This window comes from Phalacrocorax aristotelis, chromosome 3 (genome assembly GCF_949628215.1).
Source record: "Phalacrocorax aristotelis chromosome 3, bGulAri2.1, whole genome shotgun sequence".
Taxonomy (NCBI): domain Eukaryota; kingdom Metazoa; phylum Chordata; class Aves; order Suliformes; family Phalacrocoracidae; genus Phalacrocorax; species Phalacrocorax aristotelis.
The window spans coordinates 27481756-27502882 of NC_134278.1; the positions used below are offsets into that span (position 1 = coordinate 27481756).

The following is a 21127-nucleotide window of genomic DNA, read 5'->3' on the forward strand; positions in this document are numbered from 1 at the left end:
TCTCTGATCCTGCTGCACCATCTCCTTACCCAGTGGAGGCTACAGCTATCAGATGCTGTGAGAGTAAACCCAAAGGATAATGTCTTGTTCAAGCAACAAAATAATACACCAAAATCCAACTAACAGTAAAAGAGTTCTGTCTGATACACAAATACAACTCCGCTTACAAAAGAGAAAACTGAGACACGATACACAATTGTGCTAAATCACTTATTGTGCAGAGAATTGCCTGAGGGGTACGAAGAGTACAGATCTATTTCGCAGCACAGTATCTCCCAGATCTTAGCAAAATGTATCAAGATGTAGCAAATCAAACAAACAACTCCTTTCTATATGAAAGGACATTTCTTTCAGGCCAAACATAAAATAGCACATTTTCCAAAAGAGCTACAGAGTTAATAAATCACTATAATCTCTGTCTGCAGAAGTCTAACAGAAGGAGTAAGAGAGAAGGAATTCCTCACTTCTCAGACTATCTTCTTTTATACTAGACGGGAAGAGGTCAACTCTCACATACTTTGTGTGAAACACCTGCTGAATATTGTTTTCTATGGTTTGCAGTTTACCCTTCAGCTTACAGTGGATGTGCTTAGCCACTCGGAGACGCAAACAAAACCTGCAGCTGCCTCCAACGTATAATTTGCCTCATATAACCAATTCAGGTGAGCTCGGCTTGAACTATGACTACACATACGCTGACACCCTGGCTCTTTCCATTTTGCTTATTTGAAAGGGTAGTCATATATTTGAATACTGTTTGGAGGTGCCTAGTTTCACTTTTATTTTAAAAGCATAAAAATAAGCTCTAATAATTTCCTAACAGATTTTTAAATACATGAGAGGATGCAAGTTGTTTTCTGTTGTACTTTCATATCACATCAAAGACTAAACTGACTTTCATTCTTAGAATATTTCTCATTTTCCCCTTTCATGAGGAAGTATCTGCATTCAGAAGCAATAAACAGGCTTAAAGATTCCTCATTGTTTTTTTATTTTGTCATGGCTTTGGAATGCATTCTGAAACTACTACTCTTAGTCAAACAAATTACATGGGTTACCATCCTGATCTTGTAACAATATTATCCTGTGTTTCTTTATGACCTTCTCAGTTTCTTCAAAAACTAGATTTTCTTCTTGATCTCTCCATTATTTGAAAGGAACACAAAATGTAACAGTATTTCTTCCAAGATTGAAGAGCTACACTGAACTACTACACTGGGCACAAGTTTTTCCCAGTAGCAGCATATAAAACCCTGAACTGCTAGGCTATATTCTTTAGCTTCAGCTCTGATTAAGTCCTTGCTTTGCAACTTTTCATATATTCCTTTCAATCCCCAAAACTGTGCAAAGCACAGATACAGTGAAATGATAGAACACAACTTAACCGGTGGTTATATCTCAGGTACACAGTAATGGCTGTGCTGGACAGAAGATGAATAAAAGCTGTATTTCCCACCTTACAAAATGGTAAAGAGCACAATCTACGAAGACCACCTATTCAAAATATAAACATTCACGAAGAAACATATATAATATCATTATTACATAAAATACAATTACTAGTATTATTTCAAATATTAGAAATAAATATTTAGGGAAAATACTGGCATATAAATATCAACATTCTAGATTTATTCATTTACATATTTTGTTGTTTTTGAATCTTGTTGTGCTTCGCATATTTTGATATCTCAATTAAAACAAAGCCAGTGAAAGTATACTGGAAAATATGTATAAAAATTATTATGATGTGAAGATAGTTCCAGACACCCTTCAGTAAGCAAAGGTAAGAAATGTGAACACCTGAATTGCATAAAGTTACTCATTTTAAATTGTGATCATCAAAATCATGACAGTCCATGCTACATTCTAAGTATACTGCCAAGGACAACTTATTACATGTCAGTAGAGAGTCACGCAAATATTTCTGGTGGTCATGGCTTAAAATTTGCCAATTGTGAGCTCAATTGGATCAGAAAATTCCACAGGCAGATGCAGGCTAACAAAACTGCTGTTCTGACAGCCCTTCAAAAAGGGAATCTCAGAAACTGGGGACTGAATGTCTTACAGAACGAGCAGCCAGTTCTAAGAGCAACTGCAAACCATGTCCAATTCTCTGTCATGAATTTGGACGTTCTGAAACAATGTAGCAGCATTACAGGACAAATAGTCAGAAGGATAAAATCAAGCCCAAAGACTGTTCATAATTTTTGAAAACAAAGAAAACCCCTCTTTAATACTCATGTCTGTATTTTACATAAAATCATTCATAACCTGAGAGAACAAAAAAAAGAGACCAGATCTGTCAAATAACAGTCTCCTGGATGAGTCTGAACTTCCTGAATTATCACTGATGACTTGCCATCTTCTAAAAAGCATTTGTTCCCATTTTCAACAAATGTAGAGCATGTGGAATCACAGAGGTTTGAACAAGTGTCAACTACAGCTAACGGTTTATGCAATCTAAAAGCAGACAGATGTTCTGTAGTCCCACTTCATTTCAGATAACTTGCAAAATAATGATGAAGAGAATGCATTACTAGAGTCAGGTGGTAGCAGAGACATAGACAAGCACAGTTAGACTTGTGTTACAATGGAATCATTAATAATAAATGGTACTAGAGGCCTCTGTTGTTAGTAAGAGGCCAACACAGTCAAGTCACTTTAGCAAAAATTAAAAATGTATTTTCAGGACATGGTGTATACATTACCTTTTCCTATTTCCCTAAATGCTTCCCTTGGCTAGAAAGCAGCATTTCTCCATTAACCAAGTTGATTTGCAGCCAAGTCACTTTCATCCATATCCCTATCTTGGTCAAAGCCTGGAAAAGCAATTATACTCTGCCATCTGGGCTGGATGAAAAGGATACAGAGAACTGAGATCAACAGCATACTGATGACACTGAAGCCAAAACCTCCCACACTTTTCCTTTGCTATTATTTATGGTAATAGTATTATGGTGTGTATGGTGTTTTACAGGCAAGACTGAAGACAGAACTCTAGAAGGCAGAGAGAGTGGTGTTTTTTCCACACACATTGAAACAGCAGAGGCATGATCATCCTTACAAGACCAACATGTGAAAGTAATTTGCCCTTTATAATGCTTTGGGATATCAATGGGGCGGGGTGGGGGGGGAAACGAATACATTGACAAGCCAGCCCATCCACCCTATCAGATAAGTCTCTTTAAATACCTCACTGTCAATAAAAGTGAGTTATGCATAGATCTTTAAGAACTCAAGTAAAAAGTTGGAAGTAAGTCAACTGTTCTCAATTATTATTGCCATCAAAATCACCTTCTGTGTCCAAAGGCAGTGCCTAAAAGATCAAGGAAATCTTTAATTCAAGTACAGCTGGCCCACCACTATGTTTTCCATAGCTCTCTTCCCAAAAGACACTGATAAAAATGACAGTAGTTTAATGGTTATTTATTTAGCCACTGTTGGCAACTCATCCTTCAGGAGAATTTAAAATTTATAAAGCTCGTTCAAAAAATAACATCTGCAAAGTGTTACCGTAATAATTTCCCAATAGTAGGAAGGAAATTATGGTATCTTGAACGCTACGCCATTCTTGATGTTATAAAAATGTTCCATTTTCACAATGGAATCAGTCAAATGGCAGCATATTTAAAGAATATCATTTTCTGCCCATGTAACTGATAATAATTAACGCTATTGAAAATTTTCCTCATGAAATTTACAAAAAAGACAGATACAACGCTTTACTTTTAAAATAAACATATAAAAAATTATCAGGTTTTTTTGAGCTTATTAAAAAGTACTTATATTATACTGATATGTCACAGCTTCTGCTGAACTGGTTAAATTTCCAATTTATTACATTAGTTATGTAATAAGATTTTAACATGTTCTAATCATGCAAACCTGAAAAGAGTGGAGTGGAACAAGCAGAAGAAAATGGACTGGAGAAACTATGACAAAAACAAAACTAAAATGGGCTCATATCACTTCAGACTATTTGAGAGGATTAAGCGTTGTCATGGCAAAATTAATCATGAGATTTCATAATTTTTTAATCACTTCCACTTCTAATATTTAGGGAGATTTTTTTCAGCCTCCATATTCTGGATAATAAGTTTTACAATAGATGAGAAAGAAATGCGTGTTGTTGTAAAACTGGTAATAAGACCAGTGGATCAGTGTTAACTAAGCACACAATAAGAAGAAAAACAAACCTCTAATAGTATTACCATTAGCAGTATTTTCATTTTACTGTGACACGTAATCTTGACCAAAGGATTGTTCTAAACTCTGATGACAGATAATAATATTTAGGGACTAAATGGCAATCCAGCCATACCACTCACTAAGGTCAAAATGGCCTGAAACATTCTTAATAACAGGATTCAACTGAACTTTAAGACACCTGAACTTAGATATCCACACATTTATGTCTATAGGTGTGCTAAGTATCCCAGTACAGTCAACTTACATATTCATATATAATGTCTCAGGGTTCCCTAAACACAGCATGCAGGACACAGGGCCTATGCCTTTTTTGGCAGCTGGAGGTAAAGTAGAATATTGTAGGGCATCTTAAATGGCATCAGCAATGAAGCATGGCTGGCCAAATCAAGCCACTTCTCAGCACTGTCAGCAATGGCCAAAAACTTATGAAACAACTCAGCCAAGTAGTAAGGGCCTAAGTCAGATGGCTAATTATAGGCACCTAGTGCATTTGAGATGCATCCCACCTGACTTCCAGCTATTACACCAGAGGGCACAGGTCTCCCATAAACCCCGTTTGATATCTGCCAACCCTACGAGCCATCTGAGCTATCTTAGGGCATCCCACATGGCACCAGACAACTGCGCTTAGACACCTGAATCAAGTCTTAAATATCAAAAAACAGCAGGGAGACAAGCTAAAATTCCCAGTCACCAGTCGATTCCTCTCTGTATAGCCAACAGCTTGCTGGCATAGTAGCTTAACTTTCCATCTTCTTCATACCGTTCAGGCAAAAGTGAGACACAGCAGGGCCAAGAAACTTGCCTATCCTCCCTCTTCTCCTTCCCAATAAATTCTTCGTGTTAGCTGTTTTGCTTTCTATGAAGCCAAAATATAGTTCAATTCAAATTATGTTTCCAGGCTTTTAAAAATTCAGCTGTGATCAGCTGTGGATTCTGTTAAATCTTTTTCCTAATCCCAGTATTCCACATGATATACCTTCATCACTTACCTTGCTCCCCCATTTCTCACATACTAACACCTCTATTTAATCTCATCTTAACTACTTGCATTAAAAGTAAACCCTAAAGCCACATACAGTTCCTTTCCAGATGCTGCTGTTGAATTATTTCCCTATGGGTTTCACCTAACATTCCACCAATATCCTCTGGCGCTTCAGTCCACACATCTCATGCATTCAAAGCCTTTAAACTTTTTTTTCCAAGAAACTCATAAACTAACACCTTTATTCCCACACAAAACAGCTAACATCTGTGGACAAAAAAACAGCCAAACAAAGAAGAAATGTCTACCCAGCGCAGTTTTTTAGCAATGCACCTTTTAGCAGTTTTTGCATGTAATAAATCTGGGTTTTTGTCACAAAAGCTGTTGAGAATCACTCTCGTAAGTATATTTAATCCAACTAACAAATTCAAATGTAATATAACATTTGGAGTAACTTTCACTCATTTACACCAAACCATAAAATAAATCTCTATTTAACAAGGGAATTATCTAAAAATAGTATCAGCTACAATGTTCTGACAGTAAGTATAATATCATTCTTATCACCTGTAGCATCTTTTTCATCTTCTGCAACATTAGAATTTCATCCCAAACTATGATTGACGTTTTCGCCATCTATTATTATGTCTAACCTAATAAAAGTCTGAAAGTCATGAGCTGATTACTTCCAACTCTAATACCTTAAGATTGAAAAACAACCCTCACAACTAATCCCTGAAGTATTTTCCTGAAATGTAAATCATGCCTTTATCAGTTTTCTGATTCCTTTGGAGTGAGAGACTGATTAAAAGACCAGAGAGAAAAATAAAGTGTTTATCTGATTCATAATCTCATATTTAATAAACTCTCTATTATTCATTACAACTTACATCACTATCAACATATTACAAAATCAAAAAAACTTTTCTCTCCACTTGGACTACTTAGTTTTAAAATGTGTCCACCATTTTGCAATTTCTGCCCCAAAAGGGCTATACTAGTGTACATTAATACAGTAGTAATAAAATATTTCCCTTTTGCTGAAAAGCAAAAATGCTGAATTAGCTTTACTGGTATTTAGCACAGTATGAAAGCCTGATTTTGATCATGGAGCTACATGCCTCATATTACAATCTCTTATCTCAGAAATTCCGGATCACTCAATAAAGCAGCTTTTCTCACAGTTTCAATATCCTGATGAGTTTTTCTATGTGACAGAAGATAGATGGATTAGATAGCCAGAGAGAACCTTTTCCTATAAATTTTTGCCTGATAGCTTTTTATTCCCATTCTTAAAATTACTATTTTCCTGTTCCAGTATTTTCTGAGGTTCAGTTAATTGATGAGCCTTACTGAGTGCATAGTACTTCATTACACTGTATGTCAAGGTCCACATATGCATTATGATGTGCATTGGCACACACTGTAAGGTGGTACATATTCCCCAGCAAGTTCACAATACCACGCACCATCTTTAATACACATTTCCCTTTCATACTTCATCTGTCTTTTTAAATATACATTTGGGGGAAAAGAAGAATGCTGAAGAAAATATTTCACCTTTGTTAAATGAATGAGAGCTAAATAATAGAAGAGAATTCAACACAGCCTGAAGTACTAAACTTTCCTGAAGTCCCCCACAGTTTCTTTAAACATAACTCCTTCCACATTTGACACAACAAAGGATCTCAATAACCTTCAATTCCTAAAATTTCTAAGAATCATCACCTTGGTTAAACGCCTCAAATATTTATGTTGTGAAAGAGCAGAGGGGGACCAGAACTCATTTCAGCTTTATCTCTGAACTGTACCTACACTGCACCAGTTTCTCATTGTGTGGTATTCACACAGAAACTGAAATTCAAACACACACTTCCATAAACAAGTGACTCTTCCAACCTGGATACTGCCAGAATTGGAGCTACCTTTTTCCTCTGAAACACCGCAAAAAGTCCTATCGTTAAAACTGAGTGAAAATAAGTGTAACTTCATTCTCAGTACCCAGCCAAGTCTAACTGGGAAAAAAACCTAACTTGTGATCAAAGCCACTATAGCGACAAGTAGTTACTTCTACTTACTAGTCACCTCATCAGACAGTTCAAAGATAAAAAACTTAATTAATTAGGAGCAGTAAATATTTTGCTTCATGAAAACTTCTATGTCTGACCAACTGGTAAGTACTATAGTAGTCTTACAAGGCACTTGTGAGATTTCCTTACCCAAACTAGAAGCTAGAAGATCCACAAATTGTAAATAAAATTCCTATGAAAACCTGAGACAAAGATAATACTCCCATTTATTTCAGTAGGAATTAAATTTGGATCTAGCTGATCTTAGGCAAGTCACTTATCTTCACTCTCAGCCAAGGCAATGAGAAAATGAATTAAGAAGAATGATCTCAAGATGTATTAATTTTAAAACGATGATTTGACACATGGGGTGCCTGAAATGAATCTTTTTCCTTTACCTGGCAAGACAGGAAATGAACATCACTGTGCCCATATGTAGGCTTTGAAGGAGGTGGAGGTGGGACAAGTCAAAAACAGGATCTCACCAAAAAACAGATGTTGGGTCTGAGTTGAAATTTCCTGTGCATTTTTTAATTCCCAAATTTGCAGAGCAAGATCTGTAAAATCCTTTACAACATTTCCAGCTGTATTATAAAGGTCTAAACCCACATAATAATCTCAATATAGCATAAATCTATATCAACTAAAAAGCTCCTGATATCTTTCCACTATTTAGAATCCAAAGGCACAAAAGAACTAAAAGCCAGTGACTCCATTTAGGTCAAACTTACACTTAATTATAGAATCATAGAATCATAAAATGGTTGGGGTTGGAAGGGACCTAAAGGTCATCTAGTTCCAAACCCCTGCCATGAGCAGGGACACCTTCCACTAGACCAGGTAGCTCAAATCCCCATCCAACCTGGCCTTGAACACTTCCAGGGATGGCGCATCCACAGCTGCTCTGGGCAACCTGCTCCAGTGCCTCACCACCCACATAGTGAAGAATTTCTTCCTCATATCTAATCTAAATCTACCCTCTTTCAGTTTGAAGCCATTGCCCCTTGTCCTATCGCTACATGCCTTTGTAAAAAGTCCCTCTCCAGCTCTCTCCTAGGCCCCCTCCAGGTACTGGAAGGCTGCTACAAGGTCTCCCCACAGCCTTCTCTTCTCCAGGCTGAACAACCCCAGCTCACTCAGCCTGTCTTCATAAGCGTGGTTCTCCAGCCCTCTGATTGTCTTTGTGGCCCTTCTCTGGACTGGTGCCAACAGGTCCATGTCTTTCTTATGTTGTGGGTCCCAGAGCTGGACGCAGTACTCCACCTGGGTTCTCACCAGAGTGGAGTAGAGGGGAAGAATCGCCTCCCTTGACCTGCTGGCCACGCTTCTTTTGATGCAGCCCAGGATATTGTTGGCCTTCTGAGCTACAAGCACACATTGCTGCGTCACGTTGAGCTTCTCATCAACCAACACCCCCAAGTCCTTGTCCTCAGGGTTCCTCTTAATCCATTCTCCAACCAGCCTGTATTTGTGCTTGGGATTGCCCCAACCCAGGTGCAGGACCTTGCACCTGGCCTTGCTGAATTTCATGAGTTTTGCATGGGCCCACCTCTCAAGCCTGTCAAGGTCCTTCTGGATGGCATCCCTTCCCTCCAGCGTGTTGACCACACCAGACAGCTTGATGCTGTCGGCAAACTCACTGAGGGTGCACTCAATCCCACTGTCCATGTTGCCGACAAAGATGTTAAACAGCGCTAGTCCCAATTCCGACCCCTGAGGAACGCCACTCGTCACCGGTCTCCACTTTGGACACTGAGTCATTGACCGCAACTCTTTGAGTATGTCCATCCAGCCAATTCCTTACCCACCGAGTGGTCCATCCATCAAATCCATTATTATCAGCCTAATATTAGCCGTAGTATTAACATCATTATCATTATTATTATTACTATTGTGAGCCTCTTATCTTCTAACCTCCTGTTTGGCACCTTTAGCAAACCAACTACTAAGCCTTTTCAGACTTTCTCTCTTCAACATTTTATCCACCAACGTGGATAAACATGGAGCTTTTGTTCTGCAGCACAAAGAATACCTGGCTGAAAAAACTGGCATGAGTCTACTGACTGGATCTTCTAAAGGGGAAACTGCTCTTGACTTCAAAGAAAATTTTGGACAAAGCTCAGCATTGAACTCTCTCTACTCTAGTTAAATTCAGTGGGGTGAATTTTATTTACTACCTTCAGTGTCAGCATGTATCAAATGTCGTTTATCATATCCAAAGTCATCAAGAAAAGATACAGCATGTGATACAAACTTAATACTTTATAATTTAATTCTAGTTTATGGTTAAAGTAATCGTTTTGACTTTATTATTCCATTTTTTTTTAATAACTTCATATGCTTTACATCTTATGAAGATTAAGAAAGTAAGTGTTGCTTGGGAATCTGCAACAAAACAAAAGAAGCCCCATTCTTGTGATGTATTTGTCAAGAAAAAGATCCATCTACTGAGTTCTGTATTGGCAAGGCTTCTGCATGCAGAGGAATATGAAGGGCTGGAAATCAGGAATTTCAAAGTCTATTAGTGATCAGTTATTTAGTCTTAAATTACATGAAAGACAACATAAAATCTAAAAAAACTGGAAGTTCAGGATGAAAACACAGAATGAGGTAAGAATGGTGGGTAAAGGAGAGAAAAGGGAAGGATACAAGATCTTTGCCCTGTCCAATTAATATACTTTTTCTACACTGATTTCTTTAGGTATCTTTAAATAACATCATCCTTTTAAAAAGTTAAGAAACAAGAGTTCCGCAGTATAGAGTTAAGACATCTAGCTTCTTTTTTCTCTGTTAAAAATACACTTTATATGCAATTTTAGCAGATAAAAAATTAATGTAAATTATTGTTTCTTACATATTGTAATTGTCATAACAAATACATTTGAAATATCATTGACAGTACATTTTTATAGTACTTCTTAAACTAAATAAATTAAATAGAAAATGAAAACAGCCTAAACAGTTATTTAAAGAGAGCCTGCAAATGTGAATTTGTTCCTGGAATATATAATTACATGGAGATAAAAAGAACATGAAATATAGTGTGTCTCAAATCAGTTGCTCTGAGGTGTAGATAAAAGATTGAAATAAAATAGACATGCCTCCCCCCAGACAGCATAATACCATATGCCTCATTTTTTATGCTGTAATTTGAATCAAGAATCAGCTATCAAATACAAGAAGTGGTTAAGACAAATATACATTATTGTCATATGGACTGTGGTTTTCATTGTTATTCTTGAGTTACTTTAAAAATACATTTGAGAGGTTTCTAGCATATGTTTAAAACATGATAGAATATTGGAAAATCTAAACTAGCAAACTAAAACTGCAAAAGACACTTGTGTGCATCTCCTGATCCAAGTGTCATGCACTGAGGAGATAAGCAAATCTTAGGCTGTGTGGTTTAGGTCAGGATATTTAGGCATGTAGTGTATAAATCACTGCAACCTAGGTACTGAAACAGAGGTTAGCTGTCTAAATTAGAGGACCCAAGCTTTTGCTCATTATTATACATAATTAGCATGTAGAATTTGTGTACCTCTCCAGTTTATAAAACTGACAATAATGTACACTGTGCTTTCCAATGATAATATACTAAACAACTGTGAATAATTCTGGGTATTATATCCCATATGACAGCCTAAATCTGTGACAGAAATCCTACAAGATAACATAGCACATATTAGCATTATTTAGATAGATTTACACCTGCTAGAGTCACGGCCACATCCAGCACAGCAAGAGACTAGAGTTTTATTTTTGACTTATTTTTGCTTTGCTTGTGGTAGATGTAAGCAGCTCTTACCAAATCATGTAACTCCTAATATAATCCTAATACACTATACTTCTTAGTACATTAAAACACAAGGATCTAAGAGAAAGATGCTTATTACTTACCTATGTTTAGCCACTACCCTCTACCTAGTACAGTAGGATGCACTAATTTTAGGTGGCAAAAGATGAATATTCAAACTGAAGCTGACACTCTAACCTCAACTAATTCTATTTTTTCCAAAGGATTGTAAGCCATGCAATGTAATTAAAAACTGGATTTAGAATTGTCACTGTTTTACATCATTTAAATATCTAGAGCCCTCTATTCCTTATAAAAACCTTAAAATCTCTTAAGAATCCCATTATTTTCTCTACCGTGGAAACCACATCATATAATCCTTTTTCTAAACCTAAATCATACAGGTTATTCACCCTCATTACTTTGATTAGAAAGCTATTAATGAATGTTACCACTTGATACTTAGCTTTTAAAACTCTACTCTGTATTTAATATATAGACAGATTACAAGCATTTGTTCACGTGGAGCAACATATTCCTTTGTTTTAAGCAACTCTCTGCTCTTCCTCCCTCCCTGCCCATCCTCCAGGTCTTAACACTAGATATCAAACAAACCAAAGTCATTTTACATTTCATCTCCATTTTCCTGGCCATTCCAGTGGTGCAAGACCTAACTTGTCCCAGCTGGAATTCAATTTCTTGAACATGACTAACCAAAATTGAACAGGCCTCAGATACAGTCTTTTGCAATGGCACTAACATTTCCCAGCTTGACTGGAAATACTTGATCTGATACATCCAAGAACTTAATTTGATTTTTTAAACACCTGTACTGTACTGGCAGCTTACAGTCCTCCTATGATTTGTGAGTATGCCAAGGTTCTTCTCCTCTTCAATCGTTTCTAACTGACAATGTCACAGTTTCTAGTTTGGGTTATTAGTCTCGAAGTACCTAATCACTCTATACCCTTGAATTTCATCCCAGACTTCTACACCACTTCTTTAGCCATCCAGCTCTTTCCTGCTGTGTCCTTAGCATATTCCTAATGCATTAACATTTCATTTTAACCTACATGAAAACATATCATTAAGTCTGTAGGATGAGACCAATGTCAGTTGCTCTCAGACCATCTCTCTTTCCAGCCAGAAGGTTCCTGCTAAGCCAGAGGACAACCATCAGCAGCGGATGAACAGCCAGCTTTCCTGACACTCAGCCTGAGCTTTTTAAAAAACAGAACACAAAGTACATTACAAATTCCGTCAAGTGCTGCGAGTCACCACCAGTAGCAATCTCAATCACTGTGGAAATCTCCCTAATACTGCAACATCTACTGCCACCTCCTCTCTAGGTAGATCCTAGCACATTTTGCAGTTCTGACATAAATTCACGTCTTTAACAAATTCTCTGGTAGCTACAGATCCTATTTAGTAAAATTAATTGGACCTTTATCATTAAATTAATCAGACTTATTAATAAAAACAGTATACACTGGGGTAACGCAAAGAGGATGAAGCCGACCTAGGATCCCCTTGTATGAAACATAAGACAATATTTCTGAACTAAACAAGATTAAGAAATTGAGAAAATGGAATAAGATGAAGATACTGTAACGGGAATGTGGTGTCCCATTGACTAGCCGGGTGTTTGATGGTTTTTTATGTAATACAAACTAGTCTAAATAAGAGTGAAATAGACATTAGTAAATTCTACTAATAGTAGAAGATTATATTTACTTTCTGTCTAGCCATTAGTCCAATTACCTTTTGCTTTTCACCTCTTCTTTTCAATAACTTTGCTCCTTGAGCAACCCTATGTTTTAAAGTCAAATATAGTTGTAAAAATACCACAAAATTGTTGGCTAAATGAAACAGAAAAATTAAGAGAAAACAAAGACTAAGACATCCCACTACTCACTCTAGGACCTATTATTTTGCCTCTGATACAGCTCCAAGTGGTTAAACCTGGACCTTTACAGATTAGTCAGCACAGTATATAACTAAATTTTTATATATTTAGGATTTTTTAGACAAAATCGAATTATTTTAGCTTTACAAGAGCCCTGGTAGCAACACTCTAATAACACCTACATTTTACTTTGTATTTAAGGAAAAATCCTGAAAAACTCCTGAAAAGATTTCAGCAAGTAAATCAACTCCTTATTTTCATCAGCCATGAAAGTACTAAATTACTTCTCGGAAACTGTTCTTGCACCTTACAACCCTTCCCCTATTTTATTTCTTGGTGTACCCACATAAATGTGATTACACTGGTGACCCCGTAACTGTCTTGCATACAGTGGTCAAAACAGAAAAACACTTTTTACAACCATCACTTGAGCCCGTATGGTTTCTAGATCGCATAAAGAGGAATATGTTTTTTTCTTGAACAGGATTGGTACAGAATGCACTCAAGCATAAGGAAAATCTTTTTGGGTTATTTAAGCATCCACGTGAGAAAAATGGAGATTTGAACAGATTCATGTAAAGAAAATTATTATTAAAATCATCTAATAAAAATCACAGTGAGGTAATGCAGAAGCAAATGTTAAAACATTAACAGTGACCAACTCCAGACTTAATTAGCGTCAATGGGCTCAGTAGACTGTGCAGCTTACAATCACATCAGCGTGCACAGGGAGGTTAAGCAGCAAATTCTCATGTTTGCTGTTCACTCAGGAAGACATCTTTCTGCATCCTTGGAGTAAAAAAAGGTGATGAAAATCAAAGAAGAGCACTGCAAAAAACAAGCAAAAGTTACAGGCATCCATTACAATAACGAAATTTCTTTTTTATCTGTGATTTTCTGGGAAGATATTATTGCTTGTCTTTGACTTCAAACCCCCTCTGTTGCAAAAGCCCTTGCAGCTTTCAGATGCTTCGTCTGACAGAGGGCAGAGACTGACGCAATCAAATGGCGTATCAAGGTCTTTTAAAGGGATTTTTAAAAAACGTTCACATCTTTTGAAAGAAGATGATGCACCAAAATGTAGCAAGGATACATGAAGAGGATTATAGTGCTTTGCTTCATGTCTAATACATAAAAGCCCTTTCATTCATTTCTTACTACAATAAGAAAACGTTTTTCCACTTTTACAGAAACAACAGAAGGAATTATGTTTTATTTTTTCCCCAAAATTTGATGCTGGATAGACACTATTCTCAGGGAATTGTGATAGCTGGAACCTGTATGGAGCTTAGCTATGCAGAACTCTGTGCTCACAACAGTATTGCTTTGGGTATTCCATATATGTACCTTTTGAGACATGAAGCCCAGATCATCTGAAGTAAAATTACAAATTACAAAACTACAAAGCTGCTAGCTTTCATGGCAATCAGAACATTGTATTTTTCATGTTCTCCCCAACTCTTAAGTTACATTGCTACCAAATAACTAAATTTCACTTCCAGGTGGTGGACAAAAATGGAAGATGTACCCCCGGTATATCCAAAAGGTATAAAAAACAGAAGAAAGATGTAATGATCATGAAGTGCATTTTTTTTAAGGCATGATTTTTAAACCAATTTTATTCTAGGCTTGCCTTATGTTTTTTACTGTTTGAAGCACCGACTGATTACTGGAGTTAGACTCTGAATGAATGACAGTTCAGACACAATATGCCCCAACAATAAGTGTGTTGTCATAGTGAAGGCAATGACACGCTCAAAATTATTTCCTTCTTTGAGTACTTCATATTGACATTTGCTCCAGTGTTCTTCCAGATTTACACAGCCTCTCCCTAAAGCCACTGGTAGCTTTTCCTTTCCTTCGTTGATGGTTGGACTTGACGATCTTAGAGGTCTTTTCCAACCTTAATGTTTCTACGATTCTATGATTAGGACAGTCACGGCCTATGGTCTTCATTTGGCCACCTGCCATGTGCCTCCTCATCTAGCTTCCTCTCCCACTCCCCACTACCTCCAGCCACTCTCCACACTTCTTCATGGCGGACAGACAGGAGGGAAAGGAACCATATCCACTCATCCCTCCATGACAATCCCATCGGTCCTCAGAGCACCCCAGCACCTCAAGGCACCCCAGGCCACAAGGAGGGTACAGCTGGTCCAGAGGAGTTGACAGTTCTGCCTCTGCACCCTCCGGACCCTTACGGCTGTAGTGACTCCCCACCCGGCAGCAGATGGGCCCACCACACTCGCATGAGAAACACAAACACCCCGGAGCAAGGGCGATACGGCGGCCTTGCCAAAATATGTGCCACCCTACAATTTTACGACTTTTCACAGAGTGGATTGTAACAGGCGGGGGGGAACCACAGATGAGTGGATTTAACACTGCCACATGCCAGCCCCCAGCGCCACTAGAGATGCCCACCTGCGTGCGTACTACTACTCAGATGGTTTAAAACCACTCGTGTTCTGAAATAGTGACCACGAAAGGGCCTGTGGCGCGTGAGGATTAGAGGCCTCCCTCCCACCCCTTCCCCCTCCCCCCCCCCCCCCCCCCCCACCCCCGGCGCACGCCCTTCCGCTCGGCGGCGGCCGGCGGCGCGGGCAGGGAGGGGGGCGAAGGCCGAGGGCGGGCAGCAGGGGTGCAGGGGACGTGCCTGAGGGGCGAGGCGGCGGCGGAGAAGGGGTGGCGGCGCAGGGGAAGGGGCGGCGGCGGAGGCGAAGGGGCGGCGGAGCCGCCCCGCGCCCGGCGGGCCCCGGCCTCCCCCTGGCGGCGGCCGCGCCTCGCAGGGCCGGCACCGTCCCCACCCCTTCACCCCCGCCTGGTGATACCTGCCCGGGGTGCGGAGCCGCAGTCGGCGGCGCGGCCGGCTCCCCGATCCACAGCTGCTCCTTGAGGAGGTGCTGGTAGCTGAGGCAGTGCTTCAGCGCCGAGGGCACCGTGCCCATGGCGCGGCGGCGGCGGCGGCGGCAGGGCGCTGGCCGGCTGCCGCCAGCCGCAAGGTCGGCGCAGCCTCCCGGCCCGCGGGAGACCCGCCGCAACCGCCGGCCCGCCGCAAGCGCCGGCTGCAGCCCGGCCCCGAGCGGCGCCTGTGATTGGCGGAGCGCGGCAGCCCGCCGCGCCGGCACCCCCGCCGCGCCCCCTCCCGCGGCAGCCGCTGCTGCTGCGGCAACCGCCGCCTCAGCTCGCCGGCGGCTGCCGCGGGGCCGCCACGTCTCCTCTCCCTCCTCACCTTCCCGGGCGCTGGGGCCGCCTGGCAGCGGAGCCCCGGCGGTGGCTGCGTGCCCTTGGTGCGGGCTTGGCCGGCGCCGCAGCGCTTTGCCACTGCGGGGCGGGGGCGGGGGCGAGGGTGGGGGAGAGACCTCTGAGGCGAGCCGGCGGGCCCACAGCTCGGGCGGGGTGGAGAGGCCGAGCGTGGGGAGAGCCAGGCACCCTGCCCCGTATCCCCCTTTCACTCCGTACGCCCCGGGGACATGGCGCCCGGCCTGGGCGTCAAATGTTTTTGGCACAAGGCTTGAAAGGGAAGAGGAGTAGGGAGAAGAAACCGGGCTGCTTTGACAAGGGAGCATAGTCAAGGCAATTCATGTGAAAACTCTTTCTTGTGTGTGGATAGAAAAATAAAAAGGTTACCTCTGAGTCTTAACCTTGTTTTAACCTGTATTATGTGAAGATACACTGCTTGCCCTGTTCGGGATCACAGGCCTGTGCCAGCCGTGTGGAATAAAACCTGTCCTGCTCGCTTGGCCGTTGAGGTGGCAGCAGGTGTTTGACAAGTGGCTTCATGCACATGCTTGCACTTAGCTTTTCACTTGGGTAGCAGAAACTTAGAACATAGCAAATGGAATACTTTCCAGGTTTTAGCAGCGCTCTTAGAAGCAGCAGGTTATATTTTGTCATCTCCTTCAGCATTCAGCGTGTCAGCCAACTTTCCAAACTACTCTCAAGCGAAATACCGTATGCATTGGAAATTGTTTCTGGATAGTTCCTTTTCCGGGGTATCGAGGATTTTTTGTTAAATTCACTAACCTTTCCCTCAGTCATCTGCTGCAAAAGATAATCAGGTTCACAGCCAAGTCTCTGTTTCAGTTGTTCACAGATAATCACGGTGCTCTCGAAGCACCGTCTTTTTCTTTTGCTTTTTTGCATTTCAAGCTTGCTGTTCTGGGCATCCAAAACCCTCCCTGTTTCTGACTGCCATTGTAAACCAAAACTGGGTGCTGGCTGATTGGCTGAGAAATTTTTGTTTTTCAAGGATAATGACAGCTTTTTAGAAATAAAATATTTAAAATAAGATTTTAAAATTTATTTTAAAATAGCACTGGTAAGTGAGCCTCTCTGCAATTCCAAATCTGGCCACAGAAAAGTGTCAGGGGATTTCTCTGCTGACTGATCTCAGGCATTAGTATCTTTTCTGCCTTCTTCCAGTAAAATATTTGTGAATTCAGAATTCTCATATTTTCACAGTTTGAAATTCCACTAAGTTTCCATTCAATGCTGACTCTGGATACTTGCTTTGGTCTTGTTACCTGTAAAGCTAAGCATAAAATATACAAAGACTGGGCATAAAATCAAGCCATTCTCTTTTGTCTCCCAGTGAGAGACGGTTTATCTATGATTTGATACATGTGAAGAGAAAAACATTTTACTGAGGTAAATAATTGCCATTTGCACTTTTTTATACATTTCATAGCGAGTTGGAAATAGGGTGAAAAATGCAATCGTGAGGAAGTTAGTGTGTATCTGTCTATAAAGTATACCTCTCCTACATACCTGACCTGTTCTCAAGTTACTCCAATACTGAAGTCAAACTTCATATTGCTGTTAATCACCTTCCCTACAAACACCTCTGAAATTAGGTTTATTACAACCCTCTGCAGGTACCTTAGCCATCAAACTGCTATCTTCTCCGCACTAAATCCCCTCTAATAGCATTGTTTCTTTGTCTGTCACTGTTCTTATAAACATAACCATAAAAACATAATGCCAGAATTGAATGCCATTTTTGTAGTCCTTAAAGCATCAATGTGCTCTTCTGGTCTAAGTCCACTGTGAACATTTTCCGACACAAATCTGCTGAAAAGACACCAAATACGCTGAAAAGGAGCATCTCTACCTGAAATCCCAATGTTGTTGGGCAGAGAAGGAAAACATGAGTGATATATTATAAAGTAATCCCAAATAAACAGGGTTCTCATGCAACAGTTTCTCATTGTTTTTTTCTGTTTTACTTCTCATTCTTCCTGAAATCAGAATTTGTTTTTCACCCTTGGCAATTTAGCAGTGAATTTTTTTAACTGGTGCTTCTAATTCTATGTAAGTAGTTGCTTCAAAATCGAGAGACACATAAATAAAACACGTTCATCTGAAACTCCCATGTGCGTTAAAACCTTTAGAGCAAAACCAAACTCTTATTCCTAAACAAGAGTCACGAGGGACAGCACAGTGTGGAAGTAGCTCCAAGAAGAGCGCTTCGTCAGCAGACACAATCATGCTGATACTGTTCTCTGCTTGCAGGGGCTAAAAACCTTATTCCACCCGACTTTTTCTGTTAACATGAAGGTAGATATGGTACAATATGCTGCTTAACTGTGCCTACTTTCATGGGTAGTACCAACATATTTACTGGTTGAAATGTTTGCAAAATCATATAAAGAATAATGGAGACTTCTGTAGATCTTTCTGTAGCAGCACACGGGCCTCTCATGGCCTGGACCTTTGTATGCCCTGTGCTGTTCCTTTTTTTGATTCTGCATATTTTTTGTTCAACAATGGCATTTTGGAACAACTTCAGTTTACTAGAACACATGGAAGGACTCAGATGTGTTTAGCGCTACATCAGGGTAGCGAACAGAAATTGCACATGACTGGCTTTTGGCTTTCCATCTGTCTCAAAACTGTTTATCATTCTGATACTGCTCTGAATCTATCATTGTCATTGGCTCACGCAGTATTCTGGTCAAAGGTTTTTAAACGTTTATCAAAAGGAATGCTTTTCACTAGAAGAAAAAATCTCTCATAAAAGTGATGCCACCAAGCCTACCAGAGGGGGAGAACCCGCAAATTTGTGTAATATGCAGAGAAACTTCAAATATTAACATGAGAGATGTTTCTGTACTCTTTATTGTTCCCATGCCATTACACAGGTAGTTGGCAGTCAAATCATTAGGAGTGGAAACATCAAGATGTTGGATTTCCTGCAGTGTGACACAAAACTTTGGCCAAGAAAGGCATGGTAAAAATAGGTTGATCGTTTACAAGCATCTGAAAGAAAATAAGAAAGTTGTTTAAGGAGTGATTTGATGACAGCAAGAAGGACAGAATCAGAAGCAAGGGAGTTATTCATACTGCTGATAATTGTAAGTGCCAAACTGGAAAGCAGCCAAGGTGCCTACTAGGCAGGGGTCAAAGACACATATGGTGAGCCTCAAACAACAAATAAGCCATAGAATTCTGGCAAGCATTGCAGGAATAATATGATCCAGCCCTGACAAAGAAGATGAGGGCTAAAGAAAAAACAGTGGGGCTACCAATAGTGGATCATACCTCAGGGAAAGCAAAGCTTTCACCATTTCAGTTTTATTGGAGAAAAGTGCAGATAACTTCTCACATATGGCAGGTCTGGTTGATCTAAATAAATGGGAAGTGTAACACAATGTTAAAAAATATTCTTTACAGTTGTGGCAGTAAATCAATGTTCCATTAGCCGCGGCATCATTCAGAGATGGCATTCTTCAGAGAGTTAGTAGTAGATTTATTTTGCCAAAGTAAGACTACACGCCAGGTGATAGACACCTGGCATTTGAAACAGACACAATCAAGAAGAAAGTCCAAGTTACGTCTTGCCAGATGTTGGATCCTGTTCTTTTCTATCCTTTCACTAATTCAGTCAGATGACAGGGTTTTTTGCCAACTAGATCAAAATGTAAAATACACAAACAAATAAAAACCTGAAACATTTTAATTTTATTCTCATACTACTTGGCAGTATGAAATAGGAGAAGAAGGAAATTCTGTGAGCTTAGACCTAGTTTCATAATCACAGCAATTACACACCTATACAGAGAGCCATAAAAGAAAGGGATGTACCATAAGCTATGTTATTTTATATTTATAAAGGGCACTGCCTTTTATACTGGTGAGAATGGTACTCTGCAGCCCTTTGGGTGATCTCCAAAGTACCAGCACTGTATAGCTACATATAATTTACAAGGCAGATCAAAGACAGCAAAGAGTTCTAGCAGAAGGTGCTTATTTATGGTGAACATTCTCCATTTGAGTTAGTTCCATAACTGACAGAAATGCTGATGAACTAAATGTGTCCTTTGTCTGACTCCATCGTTTAAACTGTAAGTTTTTTGTCTCAGTGACCTGAACTACCACTCGTCATTATCAGGAGAAACAATGAGCCAATTCTGAATGGATTTTCAAGGTGCTATTATAATATTTAAGAAAATATTTCCTTTTAAGAGCAAGTATTTTGCCTACCATTACACAGACTACATTGCCATCTCTGTTTTTCACATAAATGCAGTTAGCATCTTCTTCTCCTCTCCACCCAGTCTTTTCTGCCAATAAATACTGATGTGATTTCTTATGTGGATTATAAGGTGCAATATGCAGTAACCTCTGATTTTCTTCCTCCCTTAAGAGCCAAGAAAACTGTATTGGTTGTCAGTGGGGCCAGTTTTCTTGCTCTTCCAGTAAGCGACCCCTTTACATCACTCAGTACAATGAGAAACTATAAATCATTCTTAGGAAATATTTACTGAATAAGAGGATGCTGGGACAACTTTTATGCTATATCCATTTCTTCTTAAGTACAGAGCATTTATCAGAGTGTAGCCAAAACAGCACAAAATAACCACCTGGCAAGTGTAGCTGCACTGCATTCTGGGGGTAGTACTTTCCTACCAGGCAAAAAGAGTTAAAGACCTGCACCTTTTCTGCGTTCTCTTAGGGAGCAAGTCCTCTGATTTATTTTAAACATGTATTTTAGGATCAAATGAGCCATATTCTAACATATGCCTTTGTCTTCCCTCCAACTCTAGAGAGCCTAGGATACCTACTCCAATGTGGATAGCTGCATTAGCTACATTTACTCGAATAAGCCCCATTCCAGCTAATATTATTAAGCCCATTACATCGTGACCTCATTCAAC

General features: G+C 39.8%; 1 protein-coding gene across 4 annotated transcripts in view; it reads right to left on the bottom strand.

Moving 5' to 3' along the window:
* HMGCLL1 (3-hydroxy-3-methylglutaryl-CoA lyase like 1) overlaps positions 1–16291 on the bottom strand; it is a 92647-nt gene extending 76356 nt beyond the window's left edge. Inside the window, exon 1 of one of the 4 annotated variants that reach the window (XM_075086999.1) lies at positions 16201–16291. Coding sequence is in view for 2 of the 4 variants with exons in the window: in XM_075086997.1 (XP_074943098.1) it covers positions 15800–15916 (117 nt within the window). In the remaining 2 variants the exon portion in view is untranslated. Of the gene's footprint in view, positions 1–15799; positions 16047–16200 lie in introns of those variants that run through there. The other 3 variants (XM_075086997.1, XM_075087000.1, XM_075086998.1) reach the window with 3 other exon arrangements.
* Positions 16292–21127: the final 4836 nt, after the last annotated feature.